General features: G+C 48.1%; 8 protein-coding genes across 8 annotated transcripts; 5 read left to right on the top strand and 3 right to left on the bottom strand.

Annotated features, from left to right (window-relative positions):
• Nucleotides 1-2728: 2728 nt before the first annotated feature.
• On the top strand, nucleotides 2729-3133 carry AKAW2_10078A (uncharacterized protein; the record flags this gene model as incomplete). The annotated part of the gene is made up of 1 exon (XM_041690989.1): nucleotides 2729-3133. The coding sequence occupies one exon, from the start codon at nucleotides 2729-2731 to the stop codon at nucleotides 3131-3133; it is 405 nt and encodes a 134-aa protein (XP_041536798.1).
• Nucleotides 3134-3416: 283 nt separating this feature from the next.
• AKAW2_10076S (uncharacterized protein) lies at nucleotides 3417-4907 on the bottom strand (the record flags this gene model as incomplete). Its single annotated transcript, XM_041690878.1, has 3 exons — nucleotides 3417-4069; nucleotides 4134-4473; nucleotides 4527-4907. 3 exons carry the CDS (start codon nucleotides 4905-4907, stop codon nucleotides 3417-3419), a joined length of 1374 nt encoding a protein of 457 aa, XP_041536797.1.
• Nucleotides 4908-5535: 628 nt separating this feature from the next.
• AKAW2_10077A (YoaK family protein) lies at nucleotides 5536-6360 on the top strand (the record flags this gene model as incomplete). Its single annotated transcript, XM_041690767.1, has 1 exon — nucleotides 5536-6360. One exon carries the CDS (start codon nucleotides 5536-5538, stop codon nucleotides 6358-6360), a length of 825 nt encoding a protein of 274 aa, XP_041536796.1.
• Nucleotides 6361-7069: 709 nt separating this feature from the next.
• Nucleotides 7070-8637, top strand: AKAW2_10075A (uncharacterized protein; the record flags this gene model as incomplete). Its single annotated transcript, XM_041690656.1, has 5 exons — nucleotides 7070-7480; nucleotides 7549-8029; nucleotides 8089-8331; nucleotides 8381-8470; nucleotides 8525-8637. The coding sequence occupies 5 exons, from the start codon at nucleotides 7070-7072 to the stop codon at nucleotides 8635-8637; spliced, it is 1338 nt and encodes a 445-aa protein (XP_041536795.1).
• A 215-nt stretch (nucleotides 8638-8852) lies between these two features.
• Nucleotides 8853-10014, bottom strand: AKAW2_10074S (uncharacterized protein; the record flags this gene model as incomplete). The annotated part of the gene is made up of 5 exons (XM_041690545.1): nucleotides 8853-9491; nucleotides 9556-9591; nucleotides 9647-9750; nucleotides 9830-9841; nucleotides 9903-10014. The coding sequence occupies 5 exons, from the start codon at nucleotides 10012-10014 to the stop codon at nucleotides 8853-8855; spliced, it is 903 nt and encodes a 300-aa protein (XP_041536794.1).
• A 2474-nt stretch (nucleotides 10015-12488) lies between these two features.
• On the top strand, nucleotides 12489-13903 carry AKAW2_10073A (uncharacterized protein; the record flags this gene model as incomplete). Its single annotated transcript, XM_041690434.1, has 4 exons — nucleotides 12489-12657; nucleotides 12721-13100; nucleotides 13152-13657; nucleotides 13717-13903. The coding sequence occupies 4 exons, from the start codon at nucleotides 12489-12491 to the stop codon at nucleotides 13901-13903; spliced, it is 1242 nt and encodes a 413-aa protein (XP_041536793.1).
• Nucleotides 13904-16962: 3059 nt separating this feature from the next.
• On the top strand, nucleotides 16963-17457 carry AKAW2_10072A (uncharacterized protein; the record flags this gene model as incomplete). Its single annotated transcript, XM_041690323.1, has 3 exons — nucleotides 16963-17131; nucleotides 17205-17283; nucleotides 17355-17457. 3 exons carry the CDS (start codon nucleotides 16963-16965, stop codon nucleotides 17455-17457), a joined length of 351 nt encoding a protein of 116 aa, XP_041536792.1.
• Nucleotides 17458-18945: 1488 nt separating this feature from the next.
• On the bottom strand, nucleotides 18946-20490 carry AKAW2_10071S (MmgE/PrpD family protein; the record flags this gene model as incomplete). Its single annotated transcript, XM_041690212.1, has 2 exons — nucleotides 18946-20151; nucleotides 20242-20490. 2 exons carry the CDS (start codon nucleotides 20488-20490, stop codon nucleotides 18946-18948), a joined length of 1455 nt encoding a protein of 484 aa, XP_041536791.1.
• Between the last annotated feature and the right edge of the window lie 937 nt (nucleotides 20491-21427).

Here is a 21427-nt window from a genome sequence, read left to right as displayed (position 1 = left end):
TATTTGGATATAACAGCGCCAGAGGCATTGCCCCGAAGAATGCTTATCTTCAAGACTGTCAAATGAGGCACGGTCTTTCTTTCTTGCCATAAAACTAACCTTATCAATAGCCCTACCATTGGGCAGCCTCGTCAGGAATATCAGGCACACAAACAAGCCTTGATCCTTGCCGTGGTGGCAAGCTAGTTGTGGGGTATTTTCTTAGAAATCATGGTAAGGCGACTAGTCTCTTACTTGCATGATACATAGAGCTGGGTTCATGATGCATTTGAACTTTCCAGCTGGTACAGTAGATTGTTAAGATGAATACTAGTTAGGAGATCCCCTGGGCGTTCTGATCACTTTAATAGCTGGATACAGTGTCTAGTACAACTAGAACCTATAGAGATAAAGAGACTGAATATCAGAAATCGACTAATATGTATGAACTCCGATCGCCCCCGAGATTTTCTGGAGATTAGTAACTGTAAGTAGCAAGTAACTGCTAGGCAGCTGAATTATTTATCTAATATCCCTGTAAGTACATTATCAGCGAGCTAATAGAAGCAGTCCGTAATATTGCCAATAAAAATAGGCCAATAACTATTGGGAAGAAGTTGAGTGAGATTATAGGAGCAAACTTGGAGCTGAGATAAGCTATATATGGACGAAATAGAGGCCAGTTCCAGTACAAAATAATCTATACAAGAATGGTATACCTGCGAATATAGATTGAATATTCCACATCTTTATAAGATATATCAGACATGAGTATATAGCTTACTTATCTTATATTTAAGTCTAGTCAGTTATCCAATAGGAGTCACGTATGGACCTGATAAGGAAATAAACTGTGTGCAAAGTATTACTTGTTAAGAGACCAGCCAACTGGATGAAATTTCTCTCACACGTGTAAAAGTACCTACTGTAAATATTAGGCATCTATAGTCTTCCTTCTGACCGAAGATATAATAACAAATGAGTGACTAGTTTAAAAAATTTTCCTTCTATCATACCAGTGACTATGGGATTACAAAAGATATAAATAAGCCAGAGGGTAGAAATCTCTTCAGCTTATCAGACTTCATATCTAATTCACCTTTAACATAACGGGTAACCTCCAATTTATCTTGAAATGGCTTAGCCTATTCGCCATAGTACTGGGAGCATTCAGTAGCAAGACTAATAAGCTATTTCTGGATCTTGATATTGATCAAGTTGTAAACGGAACGGCAGGTTCGTGGATTTAAGCCCTGTGGGGAGAATCATATGTGTCTGCCGTACGTGAAAGTTGTTACGGCGATGCCGTATAGGCGCGGTATTATATAGATGGTCAAGCTGTAGGCAACATGATTGAGACAGACAACACTACTGTGATAAAGGAGCTGCTTAACAATGTCACGGGCTACAGGATTAGCAATCCGGAACTCTATGACCAAGTAGCCACCAGATACAACACCACTAACTCGTACGACGGACATCGGGAACTTATTGATATTATCATCAGTGTTCTAGGTAAAGACCTCAAGGCTCTTGAAAAGCGGGATGTGATCTACATTATCAAGTACAGCAGCTCAAATCTAGTCCTACGTAGTTCTTGCTACGAGTTGCTTCAGGACATGAACCAGTACAAAACAGACCTTGGCTCAACGCGTACAATTAACTACTATGGTGGCTGCTGGTTCAGGGTCGGGCCTCATGGTAGTGGGGCCGATCTTACATAGTATAAGGCACATGCGGTTGGAAAACTTATATATGATAATTGCCCACGAACCAAAGCTTATTGTTCAACCGTATATGTTTCAGATTACTTGCCTAGGAACTCGGGGCACCGTAAGCTATATTTGAGCTCGAAGTCCACTGGTTGCTAGTGATTCGGCTTTTTTAGTTTAAAGATATCTGATTTGCAGGTATGAATCACCATGTCATTTTTCAGACATTTCTAAAAGCCATATGTCCATCTAAATAATGATCATCTAGTTGTATTGACGTTCTGGATAGGAAGTCTTGACCTGAATAACACTAGTCCCTCGCTAATGATCCTTGAACCATGTGATAGCTGAAGGGAATATAAACTGAGTACTAATGGGAGTTTCTTAAAGATTATATAGAGAAATTATAATATTATAATTATCCAAGATATTGCCACTTCAGAGGTTGGCAGTATAAAAGAATATAGTAATAATACTGCGACATGAATTATTCTCCATATTTCTTAGTTTGAGGATATAGATAAAATATTTATAAGTCGAAGCTAAACTCCCTCTATATATCTTAACACTAGTAAAATCTCCTTTATGCTATCTCAACCTATCGATACGCTAAAAAAAAGGAAGACGGGGACGTATTGGCCACTCAGGATCAGTGTGCTGGTAAGCATTGTTAGTGCCTGATTCTACCCCATCTTAGATTTTGCCCTCACTTATACAGATCGTGAGAACTGGAAGAAAATAACGTCCAATGTGCAACATGACTTATCTTTTTACCAGTGATGGTTACTTACAGAGGTGTAGAAATTGAGGAGTGCAGCGCCCACGAGAATCTAGGCAGAGGCGCTTATCAGGCACCAATCAATCAGCGGGTGTATGTATTAACTGAGAAATTAAAAATGCCTCCTTGTTCCTATCTTCCATGCACATACTTGCACTGTCTGCTACGCAACGTCATCTTGGCCCAAGGTTTTTTCGTTCTCTGCTTCTTCCTTTCAAACACCACAAGAGTACCATATTCTGCAAAGCTCTAAGTGGCTATGGAATCATCCCTGCCTGAACAGATATTCCTCGATATTCCCATCGCAGACGTCATCAACAAAACGACTAAAAGACAACTAGTCGAGCCATGGGCATCTCGGTACTGCACAGCCATCGCTGAAAAGCGCTATGGTGATGCGATTTGGGCGCGATACCATATAGATGGACGCGCTAAAGATGGTATCTACACCAATCTGCGGGATAATGGTGATGGGCCATTTGAATTACACGAAACTAGTGTTTACGATGTGATTATGGAAGATGCCCGAGAACTTGCGCAAAGTGATCCGGAGCTTTATAGCGAGACACTTCGATTCTATCGCGATTCTAGTCCAAGTGACGGTCGACGGGATATCATTGATGGACTCTTCAGGATAGGATCGGCTTGCCTAGCTAGTGGGTGAGGTGAGTGGAAATCAATGTGCTGCTACAGGTAAACCGTGTCTCCCAGCTACAGTCGTCGTTGTTGATTTCAAATCCACTTACTGATCCCGGCGTGCTTGATACTTTAGTTCTTATATGAATCGTCCATTTTTGCCTTTTAGTGCTAAATCCTGTTGTCTTAAATGAATTATTTCCTAGATACATCTCGAAGTCAAAGCAACTAAGCTATGGCCATTAATTTTAGGCAGCCTATGGCTGCTCCTTTCCCTGTAATGCACGATGGCAGAATACACGCGTAGATCCTCAGTCGCTCGGGCTCCGGATCGGGTCCTTCTCCCCACTCTCTACACTCTTAAGGAACTCCCGGGCAGCATCCGGATCATCCTTGAACACATGCTCCGCCACCATCCGTTGCGGCGTCTCCCCCATCCACTGGAACAACGAAAAGTCGCGGAATCGGTCTGCCCGGAAGATCTCCAACACCTCGACCTCCTCGTCATCACTGAGGTTCTCAATGAAATGCCCCATGTTGCGAGGAACAATGCCCACATCTCCTGCTACGTAGTCAAACGTACGAGCGTTGCCCTCGGCAGCAAAGATGGTCACTCGCGCCCGACCGCGCTTGAAGTAGGACCATTCATCTGCATTGGGATGCCAGTGCATCTCGCGGATAGCTCCCGGGTGGATGGTCAGATGGGCGGCCGCGACGGTCTTGGAGATGGGAAAGTTGGACGAGTCAGTGATGCGCACCTCTCCGCCCGAGGTATGCTCTGGCTTTTGTGCGAGCATCTTATGCGTGAAGCGCTGCTTGGATGCTTTGAAGTTGCGGGGGAGCTCTTTGGGGATAGAGTCTGGGACAGAGCCCTGGAAGATATACTTTTCAGATTGCGGAATGTTTTTGAATGTTTGCGGGCGCATGCGGAAATTGCCAGCGAGGACGGACTTTGGTGTATGTGCTGTTATATGGCATTGTTAGTATTCTTTGGGGAGGTTGTACAGCAGGAAGCACGGTGGACATACCAATCCAGTCGGTCAACAAGAATGTGGACTCCTCGGAAAAGCCCCCATCATCAAAGATCAGTAAGAACTCAGTGCCATTGGGACTGAGACCCTGGAGTGAGTGCGGATGGCCCGAGGGAAAGTACCAGAGGTCACCCTCCTCGAGGTCATCAATGAAGCTGCCCCCCTCCAGGTCAAGACCAGTAACTCGTACACGCCCGGCCAGCACATACGCCCACTCTGCTTCCCGATGCCAGTGCAGCTCACGGATGACACCCTCATCCAGGCGCATGTTCACCCCAGCAAGTTCCTTGCTCGTTGGCAGCTCGCGTACGGTAGTCTGACGTGTCCAGCCGCCCTCCTGCAATGCATTAGCCTTATCGCTTGTCATACAGAGACACTCTAATGACTTACCTCGATGCGGATGTGAGAGTCTGCAAAGCTCCACCGCATGTTGGGCATGTTGCCATGGTCTGTGCTCGGGGGACGGAGCATGTCGGGGTTCTGGCGCTCACGCTCCTTGTTGCGGGGTCCCATGATGGTGGCTCCATCTCCCATGCGCCAGGGCAAGGGTTCATGGCCTTCACCGATCGCATCTACCTTGTGGTCATAGGGGTCGCGATGATCAGGGGTGAATGGCTTGTCCTGGAAGAACATGGATGGGGACGATGCGGGAATCTGCAATAGTTGCTGGTATGCTTCGTTAGGGACCGGGCCTCCATGACTGGGATGGAGGAGGGCGGCCACGGTCGCGAAACTCAGCAACAGCCGACGTGGTGACAGGGGTAGCTGCATCTTTGCAATCTACTAGGAATGCTTGGTCTCCAGATCTCTGTTCTTTCTTGCGACCGTGGAAACCGACCGTTCTTATATTCCTTGGCTGAGGGGGTGGGTCAAAGCAACCTTGATATCAATGGAAAATTCTCTCATATCCGACTCTTCCGGGCAGCCAGTGACGTGGAATCCAGAAAGCAAGAAACAGATGCAAGAGTGGAACCTCGTCTGGGGTCAAAAAGCCCGAACAAAGCTTGGTAGCAATGCTTGTTTGGAGAGAAGGGGGTGTCCATTGGTCCCAACCATTCAGCCCTACAGGGCCGGGCACTCAACGTCATTGGATCTGCGCCGACGTCACGCGCGATGGATCACAGTCTCGCTCTTTCTTTCTCCACTCATCTCCAACTCTTTCCCCCCCTTTCATCTCCCACTGCCGTCTTAACCGTGGACGAACTATTAAGTCCCTGCTAGCTGTCGCTATTCACATCGCTATTTGAGACACTCATTTGGAATATTACTTGCTGCCTAGTTTGCGCGCTCGGGCATTCCCAGGCCCCCCAATTCTTCCCTTCCCGTCTCGTGTTTCCCACACACACACACACACACACACACACACACACAGACCATCCACCAACCTTCACTCTCGACCATGGCGCACGAAACCGCGCACTACCAGGAATTTCCCGCCCATGAGAACGATCCTCTTCTGGGGCACCGTGGACCTGGCTCCAAACCTTCCCCCCTGAGCCAATTGCGCCGCCATCTCCGCACCGAAATCGACCCGCACCGAGCAGACCTTCTCCTCATTTTCTGCTACGTCATCACGGGTCTCCTGGACAGTTCTGCCGTGTTCATCTGGGGCTCCTTTGTGAGCATGCAGACTGGCAACACGGTATACTTTGGACTAGGGCTGGCTGGGGTGGATGAGAGTCAACGGTGGCTTAAATCGCTCATCTCGATCGGCAGTTTCTGCATCGGCTCCTTTTTCTTCGCTGTGTTACACCGCCTGTTTCACTCGCCGCGGCAACGGTCCGCCCTGACTCTGTCCTTCTCCCTGCAGCTGGTTTGTGTCGCTGTCGCTGCGAGTATTGTCACGGTGCAGCACACCGGCAAGACTGATCCTCTGACGTGGAAGATTGGAGTGCCGTTGGCGTTGGTCGCGTTCCAGAGTAGTGGTCAGGCTGTGTCGAGTCGCGTGTTGAAGTGTAGTAGTTTGACGAGTGTTGTGCTTACTAGTATCTATTGTGACTTGTTCTCGTCGCCGGCACTGACCTCTTGCAGTGTGCTTAAGGCGCCTGATGAGTGGAGGCGACTGGGGGCTGTGGTGGGGATGTTGATTGGAATCGTGGCGGGTGGCTTGTGGGCAAGGAGTGAGGTTGGATTACCGGGCGCACTTTGGACGGCTGTAGTGTTGAAGGGAATGATTGCAGCTGCATGGATGTTGTGGAAGACGAAGGAGGTTGATGATGAGTAGGCTGCTTGATACTGGGGGGACATATTACTAGTAGTATTGTGGTCTAGTCATTTGGCGCTAGAAATCGCGCGTGGGGCAACGCACAGCATCCAGCAGGCAGTTATTTCTATACATAGTGCTTGACTTCCTATAATAGGCTGAGATATAGACTGGGAGCGATAACAGAAAGTTATGGCTCTCCACAGGATGTTGACGCACATCTGATGTAGTCGCTTGATTCCACTAAATTATAGCGTCCATTGACCTGTCCTATCGCCAGTTAGTTTGATTACACAGCAGCACCTCGATAAATAACCTCAATGCGCCTCCCCAAATGGGAACAAAACAGGAAAAATGACTAAAATGCTTTAATAATCTTCGCGGAGAAATCTCCGCCCGGCCAAATGCAAGGAATCTTCAATTATACGGCAGTCTTCGTCGGTTCAAGTTGTCTCCCCTCAATTGACTGGAATAGAGTTAAACCCCTCATTCCCCGCACGAAGCCATCCACTCAATCTCAACTAATAGTGAAACTCGCCATCCAGACTGACCCACTGCGCGATAATTATCCCTGATAAGCGGATCGCACTATCTCGACGCATCCTTTATCGTTCCAGCTTGCTTGGATAACGCGAGAAACATGTGCTCGGGCGAGAGAGCCGACATCTCGGAGGACAAGGCCGAGCTGCTGTGCGGGCAGCGCTTAAGAACATTTATCTAGCTTTATAACATGTCACTAGAACTAAATAGACATTTGACCTGTGGCATTATTTTAAATCTCTTAATTGTTCATCTGGAATTTGACATAATGACAACTCAAACCAGCACAATCACACAGACGGGAACCACTCCCCCTTCCTTCTTCGAGACAGCCCCATACATTCCTCCCGATGCTATCTTTGCTCTAACTGCAGAGTACAATGCCGACACCTTCCCCCAGAAAGTGAACCTCGGGCAAGGAACCTACCGCGATGAGAATGGACAGCCATGGGTTCTGCCTTCGGTGCGCAAGAGTCGCGAGATGCTCGTTGGACAGGGTCTGAATCATGAGTATCTGCCGATCTTGGGTCTTCAGGCGTTTCGCCAGGAGGCAAGCAAGATGGCATTAGGCTCGGGGCTGTACGAGAGGATCCAATCTAGGGTAGGTCCCAGGCACAAAAATTTGCAGATTTACCTTACCTATCGCACCCTCTGACATGATCATCGAAGCTCGCAACCTGCCAAGGTCTCTCTGGCACCGGGTCTCTTCATCTAGCAGGCCTACTCCTCCGAAGCTGCCGTGCCCCCTTACCAAAGATCTACATCCCCAGTCCCACATGGTCGAACCATCACCAAGTCTTCTCCTCCCTCGGGTTCACCTGTGAATCCTTCGGATACTACGACGACGCCCAGAAGAATCTAGATATCGACAGCTACTACTCTGCTCTGAAACGGGCAGAACCGGGCTCGGTCGTTATTCTTCACGCGTGCGCGCATAATCCGACCGGCTGCGATCCTGGCAAAGAGCAATGGAAGGAAGTCGGTCGTATCATCAAGGAAAAGGGACTATTTCCTCTCTTCGATGCAGCATACCTTGGTTTCAATTCGGGTAATATCGATGGTGACGCTTTTGCGATTCGGTATTTTGTTGATGATTTGAACTTGGAGGCGGGTGTATGTCTGTCGTTTGCGAAGAATATGGGGCTGTATGGTGAGATCGTTCTACCTTTCGTGACGTTGTCGTTGGTCCCTTGGCTAATGGTTCGCTAGGAGAGCGCACGGGTTGTCTGTTCTTCGTAGCTCAGACAGACAAAGCTGCTACCAACACACAGTCAGTGCTGGAGATGCTGCAGCGGTCTGAAGTCTCGAATCCGCCCGCTTATGGAGCTAAAATCGCTGCGACGATCTTGTCGGATCAGGAACTCAAGGCGCTCTGGTACAAGGACCTCGAGACCATGAGTGGCCGGATCCGGGCGATGCGGAGGGCTCTGTACGACTCCTTGAATAACAATGGTGAGTTAAATATTGATATGCATTTGAGCATTTTCTGACAAATGTGCAGGTGCACCTGGTAACTGGGATCATTTGATCCGCCAGTCGGGAATGTTTGGATTCTTGGGTCTTGCACCGGATGTCGTTCAGGAGCTGAAGGGTACGTTCTATATTCTTGACCCTCTTAATACCTTACTAACTCCATTTCATGCAGTGCAATACCATATCTACATGGCGGGCAACTCGCGAGTCTCTATTGCTGGACTCAATGATAAGAATGTGGAGTACGTGGGTCGCTCGATTGCCGAGTGTCTGAAGAGCAAATAGAAGAGGCAGTATGCTATATAGAAGAATAAACTTTATCTCATAAAGCAGTCTACGAAGTCCATTTCATCATATAAATTCATCAATTCCCATCAATCTACCCAGCCATCTCCAGCCCATCAACCATCTAAACCAACACTTTCCTCACCACCTCCACCCTACACACCACAGATATCAGCAACGCAATAAACAAAACCAGAAGAACGAGCGAGGAGAACTCACACCGCAAACGTCCCCGCCGAAACGGGCATCGCCCTTGCCAACGCTGGTCCGATCCCGGAGAACAACCCTCCCACTCCCTCCCCTCTCCAAGTCATCCTCACAGCCTCCCGTAATCCCTTATATTTCTGGTCCCTCCCAAACCCATCACTCTGCATCTTACTTTTAATCACATCCACCGGATGACTCAACAACCATAACATCTCCCCCGCCAACCCTCCACACACGGCAATCTGCCAACTCGGCAACTCCTCCCTCCTTTTCCCCTGTCTATGCGCCGCAAGGCCCAAGAATCCTTCGTAGGACGCGAACCAGACTCCGATGCCGTGGCCTTCGCGGATAAGGGTTGCGACTTGCCCGCGGTATAACCCGCGGAGAATTCCTGCTTGCGAGATTATCTTGCGTGCGCAGTCGAAAGGCCCGGTGTACAGGGCGAGGGCGCCATGGGGTTGGGTTTGTAGGCGGATCCGGATGTGCTCGATCGGACCGGAGATGAGGCTGTTTGTTAGGCCGGCGAAGCAGCCGGCGAGGTAGTATTGGGGAAGGGTGGGGGTTGGAGGGTTGTTTGGGTGCGTTTGGTGGTTGTGGTGCTCAATGAGCTGGCGGAAGTAGTGGAAGGTGCCGAATTGGATGCTTACCTTTTTTTTTTTATCGTTTAGCAAGTGAGGCTTAGTGGTGGGTATGATAGAGGATGAGACTTACGCAGGCGCCGACGCCTAGTAAGGGGATGAGTGAGCCCTGGAGTGAGAGAGACAGTTAGGATGGTTATAGATGAGTTGTGGTGGGCAAACACCTTATAGAATGATACCGGGCCTTCGCGCTTCCAGATTTGCTGGGTTAGGAAGAGAGCGTTGTTGTTTGTGCCTCCTTGGGTTTGGAGGCGGACTTTGACGAGGTCTAGATATCGTTCAGCTTTCTGGAATAGCACTATGGCGATGAGATGCTATCTATCTATAATGAGTACGATGGCACTGACCAAATGGTTGTCCTATAGCCCTTTAAGTATACACACATGTCTCTGATATATCAATCACGAGTAGAGAACTTACCAATGACTACCTGTGCAACGCCGCCCGCCGCTCCCGCAACCAGATCCTTGACAGTATCTCTCCATTTCGAGGTATATACAGGCGCTATGTCTGATTCCTCAGCAGATGACATGATGACCGTGCAAGACCAAGCAATCGTATGACTTACACCTTGCACCATGCACCTTAGAAGGGTGTCATAGCTTGCAATACCCAGTGCGGGGTATATTCAGATATCGTGAGTTGGCCATAACTAGGGCAATCAGTGATGTTGGTTCGGGTGTCGCACCGATGCCAGTATGCTATCTCGGTATTGTTGCCCGAGGGTGTTCGGCCCGCTTGGCTGCACGGTGGCCCACATGGTAGCTTATTTCTTCGTTTGAGGTGATGGTAGCCGCCGTTTGGGTTATCTTGCTTGTTAGATGAGGGGATTCGTATTTGAGGCGGGGTATGTCTGTATACAATGTACTTTGTCATTTTGTGTGAGTTGTGTGGCCTATGGTTGGTCGTCATACTGAGCATAACTAGTACTTCCAATTTAATCCCGTGATTACCATCTCCAGGCTGCAATTTGAATCCTGGAATCAGATGTCTGTGTGGGAATCGACGTTGGTGTAGCGCTTCTGTAGAAATGGTAGATGTATGGTATGAATAGCTACAAGATGAGCTTCTCGAATGTAACTGTCGGACAAATTTCCAAAGTAATAACTAATAGGCTATGACCGGGGACCATCCATATGACTATTTGGATAATAGACAGAAGGCGGCGCAAGTAGTATATTGACGTAGAGATCCAGCATAGTACTTGGGCACATCGTCGGAATAATATATAGCATTCTTTCATTTCTCGAACTTGCCAGCCCTATTGAAGCTGCAAGCAGAGTACTAGTATGTTTCGCTCCCTTCCACGGCCGTACTTGACCGATTGAAGTATAGTTGGTAGTTTACTACAGTAGTATGTCTCCGCATAATCCATGTCATATCACTCTGTCAAACAAGTGCAGGTCTGTCAGCGGGATAGAGATATTCCGTGCTGACAGCAGTAGGCATCATTAAGATGTATTACGTATGACACAGGTGACGTGGACCAACAGCTCCTACTTGAAGCAGTTAGCAGGAGGCATAATCCTTGCCAAGAAGGACCGACTGATCCTGCACAGTCTGTCACAATCCCTCATCAATATCCGTGTGATGGCAAGGCTGAAGCATGGCAATTGTTAACAACACATCGCGAAAGAAAATATCCCAACCGCTTCAAAGACTAACGTCCAACCCCTGAGTGACCCCCATAAATGCGATGGTTCTGCAGAATCGAGATTTCCATGTTGTGGCAGAATAAGCATAAATGCCGACACTATTACACGGGCTAATTCGAGACTATTTGCTGGCTTCCTGCTAGTGCGCCGGGAAATTTCCGTCAGAACGCAGTAGCCAATCGTGCACCAGATATTAAATTATGTAAGCGGCAACAAGGATTTGCAACTATCACGTGATAATGACCCTAGATCAGCCGGTTGGCCCATGATCAACACAAAAAAAGGGTGCGCCAAGCCAGACAAGGCTGGTCCCTCGTCCCCAATACCGTCCTGTGCTCTTCAGTCCCTGTCACTACGGATCTCAATTCAGATTTTGCAGTTCCCCAATACATTTCCTGCAATTGCATCTGACGTGAGAAGGAACAGGCTTTTGCGTTTCAAGGAGATCTAATTTGATCCCTTCGACACAGCCCTAAGTCACAGCCTTGCACTGAAGATCGCTCACAATCAGGAATCAGGATTTCTTTCATCAGGCTGTGAATTGGTTATTAAAAGATACCAACTATGCCACACATGGTTAGTATGTCTTGTATAAGGTTTAGCGTAGCCTCGCATGCTCTTCCCGATCGGGAAATCTCTTGCTCAGCCCTTTGTACCCCTTGACCTGAGCTGCACGTATAGTCGTATACAACCCTTCGGAACGTCAAATTGACGCAGAGGAAACCCTGAAACATACCAGTAATGGGGCAGAGAGGTTTTTATTCGCTGCGCCAGGATTTAATGAATGGGGTTTCGAAGGTAGCAGCCTAGAACTGCTGCTTCTGTGACAGTGGGTTCGTATTCGTTTCTATGCTCCAACGGGTGCTGTGGGTGTTGGGGGCTGGTTTGTCGGGCGCGCTTTCCACCGCGGCCGTCTCCAAGGGCTTGTTATTGCTGCATGATTGTCGTAGAAAGGCAATGAAATTCAGCATTGACATAGGTGGCTAGTCAATGCTTTTGCCAGCCAGCAGATCTTTGAGAAGGTAAGGAAGATCAATGTTTCGATCATGTAGTATGGCTTCATACCTTCCTAGAGGGGGAAGCGGTAGCCCCAAAACTATGGCGGATCCCACTGTGGGCCACATCACAATCTTTTCGACATGTTACCAACTACTTTCTACTAGTGTACTCCATACATGTGAATTGTTTTTTGAAACACCACAAAAAGTGTAATTCGGAACTTTCCAAGGCTTCTTCTTCTGGCTGCGCCTGGCTACCGTCACGTGGGGCTGAGCCCCTTTTCCCCTCAGCATCCTACATATCTCTCTCCTCTGTCTTCTGGAGGATGAAAATGCTGTGATAAACCTACGGTATGGCACCTACTCGGTTGCGGCGTTTGGCCATCGTCGCCCTTATCGGCGCGGTGTTAATGATTTGCATCTGCCAGCAACGTACCAAGTTCGACACTAAGCCGATAGATCTCGAGGATCAGTACCCACTACTGTACCGCCATGTCCACACACACAATACCGAGGGAGGAGGTAGGCGATCATTCACAATTCTGTAGACACAACTGACTGACTGACCCAATTGTTCTCTTACAGCATGGTATATCCCGCCCAAATGGACCAGCGCATCCAAACCACCTCCGAAGAATATTGTCGAAGCGGCCGAGCTAGCTCTTAGCGCCGCCCGAGCTTCCCCAGACGGGTACCTTCCTCACTCAACAATTCCTATGATCGTACATCAAACCTGGAAAAACACAAGAATCGACACCTGGCCCCATATCATCCGTCACAGCGCCGAGCGATGGCTTCAGACTGCCGAAGGCGAGATGGCCTACTTTCTGTGGACAGACGAGGGAATGGAACAATTCATTCACCACTTTGAGCCGGACCTGGAGAGCCACTATGCGCATCTGGCGCGCAATGTTGAGCGATCAGATGTGTTTCGCATCGTGATCTCCAAATGGATTGGAGGCGTGGTAGGTGCAGGAACAACTTTAAGAGTCGGAACATAGTTCTAATCAGAACAGTATGGCGATATCGATACCGAACCGCTTCGCAAACCTGCCGACTGGATCACCCCGACCGATCTGCATGCCTGGAACGATACACGAGCCGGTACATCCTATAACTCGACCGCCCCAGTACGCGCGATTGTCGGCCTCGAGGCTGATTGCCCTGAGGGGTCCGATACGTACTGGCGCATGGGCTACTCACAGCCCGTGCAGCTTACGCAGTGGGCGTTTGCCTGGGCCCCGGGCCATCCTATCCTGCAGACATTCATCGACCGGCTATCAGCAACGATAGGAGATATCTCCAACCGCTACGGTGGATCACTCCAATCACGAGCTGCTCGACAAGAGCTTATGAATCTGGATCCGCTCACACTTACCGGTCCTGCTGCCTTCACCGACGTCGTGCGGAGTAGACTGGAAGAGGTGGCTGGCATACGCTGGCATGCACTGTCAGGTCTGAAGGACGGAGGGAAGAGCAAGCTGGTTGATGATGTGCTTATTCTCCCAATTACTGGGTTCAGGTATGATGACCTCATACATTAATCGATGATAGAAACAAAGAACTGACACAATGATATAGTCCGGGACGCGGCAAATATGGCAATATGGGCTCCAAGCCAATCACTGACCCTTCCGCGCGCCTGAGGCACCTGGCACAGGGATCGTGGAGGGCCTTCGACGTGAGAGTTGAGTACGGCAAATTCTGTCGGACTGTCCTGGGAATGTGTCGCGACTGGTCAAAAGTGCCTACTGTTGCTGTTCAATGATTCGGTATCTTTTGGTTTATGAACGTTTACGGCGTTTGGGGGGTTGGGGGGATCAGGAAATCGCGATTATAATATTATAAACGGCTTATAAGATACCCAATCAGATATTCATAATTCATCTGCATAAATTCATCTGGAAACAGCATAAATGACCCAGTCTCGACATTCGGAAAGCAAAAGGTCAATGGGGGCCGATCAGCCCGCGAGTACTAGTACACGCTATATCATGAGCGGAGCAGCTACCGAGTATTTGCCAAAATATCTCCGACCGAGCTGGCCGTGTCAAGTCGCCGCGCTCGGCAACAATCCAGTATATTCGATCCCATGGCGTCTTTATCATCTTAGTATAAGTAATAGTGAGGTATAAAAGGAGTATTGTAATTGCATGCTATGTGTAATTTGCACACTACCACCAGAACAGTTTCTACAGCCTGTCCTAGCGCTGTTGCCGACGAAATTGTCAGTAACTTATCCAATTGAGGAGCCATTCGAAGAGCCATTCCTCTGCGAAATAATGTACCATCTCAATTCTAGAGCTTAAGAAAGTATTTATTTTCCACCTTCTTAGAAGTTTGCTCGACATGATGGACTGACATTCAGTTTGACGTCACGCACGACCTTGGAGCCCTGGGGTTGCGCACTATGGATATATTTTTATATATATTTGCTACCGGCATAGCCGAGAATACTACACCCACAGTTCCAGAAACTTGAAGTTGACGAGATTAATGATATTTTCTATAAGGAAATGGGTAATTTCATATTTATGGAATGTATCATCGTCTCTGAGACATGATATTGCGTGAATCATTCGTCATCTCCAATGCTAAATCGACTACTAGTATCAAGCAGTAAGCGACCGAGGAGCGAGACGATAGTTCCAGAAACAACCCCAAGCTTTCTACGAAGGGTTTCTCTCTACATAATAGATAAGCTTCCAATGCCTAGCTACCTTGTATCGAATTAAGCTTTTACTCACAGTATCTCTACGTTACCAAAATCAACTCAAGACATTACAGCTCATCACATTCACCTACAATATTTAAGAATTCTATCCTCAGGCTACGAGCACCAGTCCACGAAGGTGCTGATAGGTTCCTTAATACCAAAGATGTAGGTTCAGGCATCAAAATTTAGATAATTACAGACTCGGTCCATTGATAGACATGGGCGAGCCTAGGAATCCCGCAGGTATCTACCATGATGACGTAGTCACTTGGAGAGCTTTGATATAGCTGACGTGGGTGTTGGGTAGTGGGATACTCTGCTCAAACACTTCAGAAACTGTTGATCTGGGCGCACCGGAGACTGATATAAGGCGCCGACTTGACGCGGAGATGATCCGAACTATAATGTTTCTGCCCTCTGAACCATAAGCAAGCTGATTTGATGAGCTTCTATGGCATGATTGTTCCTTGACTTCCCATATAGCCAACAAAGGGGGAGGATAATGATTGGCAAACAGATTGAACTTGATCCTGTCGGGCGATTCCTTCGACGGATCGGGAAGGAGAGAGCCCAGCCACAGGGACCAAGACGTTCAGGTCGACATTACTGGCTCGCAACTTCCAGGCAAAACAGAAAATAACAGGCAGGATTATGGCTGAGTCTGTCGTTGGTGCTTTGGATGATACTCCAGGCCCCCAACTGGTGAGCGATCTTCTGATATCATTTACACTATACTATAGCGATTTTGCATATAGAATTCTGAGCATGATCGAAGCTCTGTCCTGCACGTTTTGAAGGTTCAAATGCAAGACAAATATTGGCCCTTAATCAAGAGCTTCAGTACCTGACAGAGCGCCTGCATGTGGCTTTGCTTACTTTGTGATGCATATATGTCAGCACTACTCCAATGTAGGCCAAGAAGGAGCATACCACTGTTTAGGTATGAGGGTTGAGGATCTATGGAGTGATTTGGTAAGCGCAGCCTGTAATCGCCGCCTACGCACGGTTCAGGTACCCGAGCAAGCCAATCATCCGCTCAGGAACATCCAGCTATACAGCCTAAATAAGTTAGCTTCCTTCCTTGCTGCAGGGTCGTGGGGCGAGGAAGAGATCCTGAAGGATCTCTTCGGGCTTCATCATTCATCATATGCCGAAGATTGGGGCCAACAGCTTTAGTGGCATTGCCCGATTACACGCGTTATGTTGCCTAAACTGCAGCTTCGGAATGTACTCTGTTACCTTTTTGTTCCCGTCAAGGAACAATGGATAATGCTTCTTTAGGTGTTGTTGTGTAAGGTACTGCGCTAAGCTTTTCGATAATACTGTCCCTGGGCATTATACTGTCAAGTACTGCTTCAAAGTCTGATAATTGTCCTCCAAACCACATGTGATATGGATGTGGCGCGCCAGCCCGTCATCAAGTGACACATGAAACGTGGGAATGCGCCGAGATTTATGTAAGCCCTTTTTGGATAATAAGAGCAGCACGATTACTCAATGCAGTAAACGTTTTGCGACACAAGGCTCTCATCTATGCTCCAAAGCTTTCTAGATTCAGAGACCCGGCTGCATTGATAAGCTGACTTTGTGGGGGCACTTCATTTCTCGATGGCAGATCTCTGGCCCTCCACACTGCAAGAAGAAATTCACTGGGGGCGGAGTACCTTGGCAGATGTTAATGTCAGGGAAGAAGACTGAAGGAACCTTGATGTTACATCTTGGCTGGTTGGTCTATTCATGCTGCGCCATCACATACCAGGGTTGTGATGTAGATGCTGGGGCCGGATGATGGAGGCCAGACGAGGAGACCAGTAAAAGACGCCTCTCGGTAGCTATTCTACAGTTCATCCACATGTTCCAGACTCACAAGGCAGAAATTGGCCCCAGAGTAGAGACATATTGTTGGTTTCTGTACAAGTCGTAGAGTTGGGGTCTCTTGGAGTTTTGAGATAGAAGTCCCAGGAAAAGGTATAAGTACAGCGCCCTGGTCTGGAGTATCCTGCTCATCATCAACAACAACAATCAGCTTCTCTAAGAACAGCTTTCCAACAACAATCCTCTCTATCTATCCAAATCTTTCAAGACCATCTCGTCTGCCCAAATCATTCAAGATGCAATTCACTGCTACCATCCTGATGCTCGCCACCGCCATCACCGGCGCCATTGCCGCTCCCGGCGCTCTCGAGCAGAGACAAGACACCATCGAGATCAAGGCCTGCGATGGACAGAACTTGGGAGGAACCTGCACCAAGATTTCCATCAAGACCCAGCATGACTGCTGTATGTGACAATCACCCAACCCCGTTCTTTTCTCCTTTCCCGCCTTCATAGCTGATCCTTTGATTGCATCTAGTCAACCTGGAAGACAAGCCAGTCAACGACAATGTCCACTCGGTCTCCATCCCTCAGGGATACCGTTGCCGCTTCTGGGAGTATGTTCTTCTTCCTTTGTGTTTTGATGCTGACATCCCTGGCTGACTTGTGCTTCTTTCTTGCTCTGTAGGTCCGACCGCTGCAACGGCGGTGGCACTGGCGACATCCAGTCCCCTGGAAGCGACAGCATCTCCTCCAACCGCGTCCAGTCTGTCAAGTGCTACATCAACTGAGCCATGTCTGTCAGCAATAGGCAATGGATGAGTAACGGATTTGGCGATTGCGGGATCTGGTACTCTTGGCTTATTGATGATAGCCTGCTATTCAGACGTTCGGAACAATTGCTGAGATAAGATTAGTATTCCGGATTGTGCGAATATGTATTACTTAGGTTTCTGTCTTTAGATTATTATCAATTCTTTTATATCAATATAAAACGCAAACCTGACACCCGTTGTAACCGTTCTAAACTAGCATTATTTGCTTCACAATGGATGAGCCAATCACACGGTTATGAACACAAACATGAAGAAACATTATGGGAATAATCCTTAGAAGGCAACGTTTATCGATATTGAAATATTATGATCTAGTAAAGTCGGCTTGGCTCTGATGTTATACGATGTCAGAGGTACCTAATACTAGGCCTTACAATATTTGTAATTGTGCAGTACCTTGCGAATCTGGTAAATAAGAAATGCCGTTGGCCTCTTCCACCTCTATTCCAACCTTTGCTTCTCTTCCTCCCAAACACTTGCTTTTGCGCGCCTCTTCTACCTCTATTTCAATCTTTATTTCTGTTTCTTTCAAATATATGTTTTTACATGTCTCTTTTGACTCTAACCTTTACTTCTATTTCTTTTCTTTTTCTTTCTTTCTCTTTTCCCCCCCCCCCCTTAAACTTGCTTTCCTAAAGCCCTTCTATTTAACCTGTCTTTTGAAGAGATAAAGACAATCAAAAGATCACCAGAGATAGAAACGAAACCCTGTGTAGGATGAAAACGCAATTATAGCTACTCTGCCGCTCGTGTTACCAAATGCGATAATACCGTCTTTAACCGTTGAGGAGCTAGGTTGATAAGTGGGAGGGAGCCGTAGCTCTCTTTGACCTTGAATATTGACCCATCGATCTGCTCCCAGAGATACCACTATCCCTTTTGTGGAGGAATATGATAAAAAGTCTTCGTAGCAGATATGGATACCAAAAGAGCCTATATTGGTAGTTAATAGCGGCAGGTGCTCAGCAAACTCAATGTTAGTGACAAAACCATCAGTGATCAAGTTATGCTTGAGAGTGCTGCCACATGCACTCTACAGCTTCATAGTGTTATCAATGAAGCCTGATGCCAGAAGCTGGCCATTACCTGAGAAGGCGACTGACCGAACCCAGCCATAATGACGCTCCAGTGTAAGCTTGAGAGTGCCTGTAGCAGTACCCCGCACAATGCAATGGTTTCCGTGGTGAAGTCATACAGGTCGGGACTGGCTTTGACTTTGTGATCTAAATAACTGGTGTTAGCTTCAGCAAGATCAATGGGCAGGGGAACCAGCAGAGCAGCAGCCGCATCTAAGCGCAGTAGCAGCCATGGGGCGAGACAACGAATGCACCATGTTTGAGCCTGGTCTGTCGGGGCATCTCTTGAGGGGAGGTCATGAAGCCACCCAAGTCCGAAACATGGTAATCGAGATTTTATTCTAACCAGTGGGGAATCAAGCAGCATCTATTGAAGCACATTCGCTGTCTCTCCTCTCAGCAGCTCACCCAGAACAGCCACTACATCCTCCACTGCCTCCAAGTTCAACACTGTTTCCTCTATCTTCCTCTGCCTCTCCTGTGAGATCACTCCTTTTGTAACAGCCCGCCACTTCTCTAGCACCTCTTCGTTTGATAATCCAGGATGCACCCCTCTTGGTGCCTTTAACATAGTCTCCAGTATCTCTCCATCTTCAAAGGTAATCCTCACCCGCTGGGCCCATGAATGACCAAACTCTTTAGCCTCTCGACACTCTATCATCTCCATCACCTTCCACAACTCCTCACGATTCAACTTTCCTGGTGCAAACTGTGCTGGTACTACCTCCCAATCCACTACCTGCAATGCCACTGCATATGGCACACACATCTGTGCTCCTGTTACATTAGTTGGCTTCTCCGGTGTCCAGCCACCCTTCTTCATAGCTGCCCTAGCCATTTCCGCCTCAATCTTCACCATCTTCTTCCACTCCTTCATCTTCGCGGGATACTTAGCCTGCAAATCCCTGACACAATCCACCGTACAATGCGACCCTGCCATTAATGCATACGGCTTCTGCCGTGTCTTTTCTGAGTGCCATACTTCTCCAAGCCCCTTACATACCTCTTCTGGGAAGAACTTAGGATCAGAGTCCGCTCCATGTGAAAATGTCTTTAAAAAGCCACCAGATGAGGAATCAAAAATATGCTTGGTCCCAGTAACTCCCTGCTTTGCTAGATATGTAGCCAGCACACCACTCCGCGATGCAAATCCATGCTGCATGCGTTTGACCATACTCTCAAACTGCGCAGACATAAGTCCACAGGCCTGTGTGCATGCTATGCCTAAAGCATCTTCAATTTGCGCAGCAGAGAAACCAAGAAGCTTGGAGACGGCAGCTGCAGATGCGGCAGGGCCAAAGATTGCACCGGAATGCCAGCCCATTGTCAGCATGTGCGCTCCACCTAGAGCATGCCCTACGCGAGGACCGGTTTCGTAGCCGGCTACTAAAGCGGTTATCAAGGCACTGCCACTGACGGGGGTATTTGAGCTGTGCTCTTGTTCTGCAGCAGCGAGGACAGCAGGTAGGACAACGGAGCAAGTATGAATGGGGGCTTCGATGTGTACATCATCTATTTCGAAGCCTTGGAGGAAGGTGCTGTTGAGGAGGGCGGCAGCACTGGGTGTCAGGGTCTAATGTCATTATCATTGTTAGTAACTTAGCCTTGTCGATGCCCACTGATACTTAGCGTTGGGAATCATTGGAAGGGATTCCAGGTATACCTCATTCCATCCAATCACGGTACATTTACCGCGTCCTTCGATGGCAGTGATAGCGTCGTGTGCTTTCACAGACCAAGGAAGTCGCGCGCCCAGAAGGGCGCAGGCTAAGCCATCGAGGATTTGGTATTTGGCTCGCGTACGAATCTCGATAGGGATGGAGTCCGGGGTGAGTTCTTCAAGCCAGGTGGAAAGGGTGCGGGTCACGGAGCTGTCGGTGGAAGCGGCGGGAGAATCTGTGTGAGTGGCCATGTTGATGGTTTGGATAGATGCTTGGTCCTGATCCGTGGTTGGCCTTGGGAAGAAAAGGGTAGAGAAGATGATGAGAGATGTGATTAGTGCTGCATCGCGGGGGAAGGGGGAGTCATTTATAGCTAATTTTCAATAAAACAAAAACAATGCTTGATAGAGTCGGCGATCGCGACCGATACTCCACTTCTTCGCTGAATTATGCTATAAGGAAACTATATGGTCTCCTAAATTTGCAGTCCAGCTCGGAGCGGAGTTCGGAGGCGGCGCAGAAATGCCCCGGATCGACTGGACTAGCTTGTCGGTAACTGATTCCGATTCAATAATTTTGTACGGAGTAAAAGAAGGAAAGATGGAACCTCGGATATAAGTGGCAGATCGTTAATATAAATGATATGCGCGACTGAGGATTTCGGAATGACCTATTTGTGCCGATCTCTAACTATCGTATTCTGGCTTGCCGATCGCAGCAGCCCAACACAGACTAGCAAATCATATAAACGTACATATTTTAAAATCTCGCAGACCGCTGTTTCGCGCGTTTTCTTCGCTTTTTTATCCTTTTTTGAGGTCAATCAGGCCTTAATACCAATGGGTAGATTTTGCCATCTTACCCTGTCTAGACTTGACAGGGCTCGCCCGGGCCCACTCGTAATCGGCTCAGGTTCGGGCTTGGTTAGTAGATAAGACCTGCCAGCCTGAAGTTACTGGTCCGGACCCGCCTGCCAAGCTTCGAATCCCCGATCAAGCTGCCAAATATATCTTTTGGTTTTGGTATCTTAAAGCCCCTATTGAATCTGGTTCAACCCTAATCCACTGGGGTTGGTCATGGTGCACCGCATATGCGGCGGCATTAGGACTTGGCAGATTTGTTAGGGCTGAGTTTCTTGGTATTAGATATAGTATAATTAATTCTCGGGATACAGTGCCTTTGCACTCT

The sequence above is a fragment of the Aspergillus luchuensis genome, chromosome 1, assembly GCF_016861625.1.
Source record: "Aspergillus luchuensis IFO 4308 DNA, chromosome 1, nearly complete sequence".
In the NCBI taxonomy this organism is placed as follows: Eukaryota; Fungi; Ascomycota; class Eurotiomycetes; order Eurotiales; family Aspergillaceae; genus Aspergillus; species Aspergillus luchuensis.
Note: the sequence above shows the minus strand (reverse complement) of the source record. Positions and strands in the feature narration are given on the sequence as shown.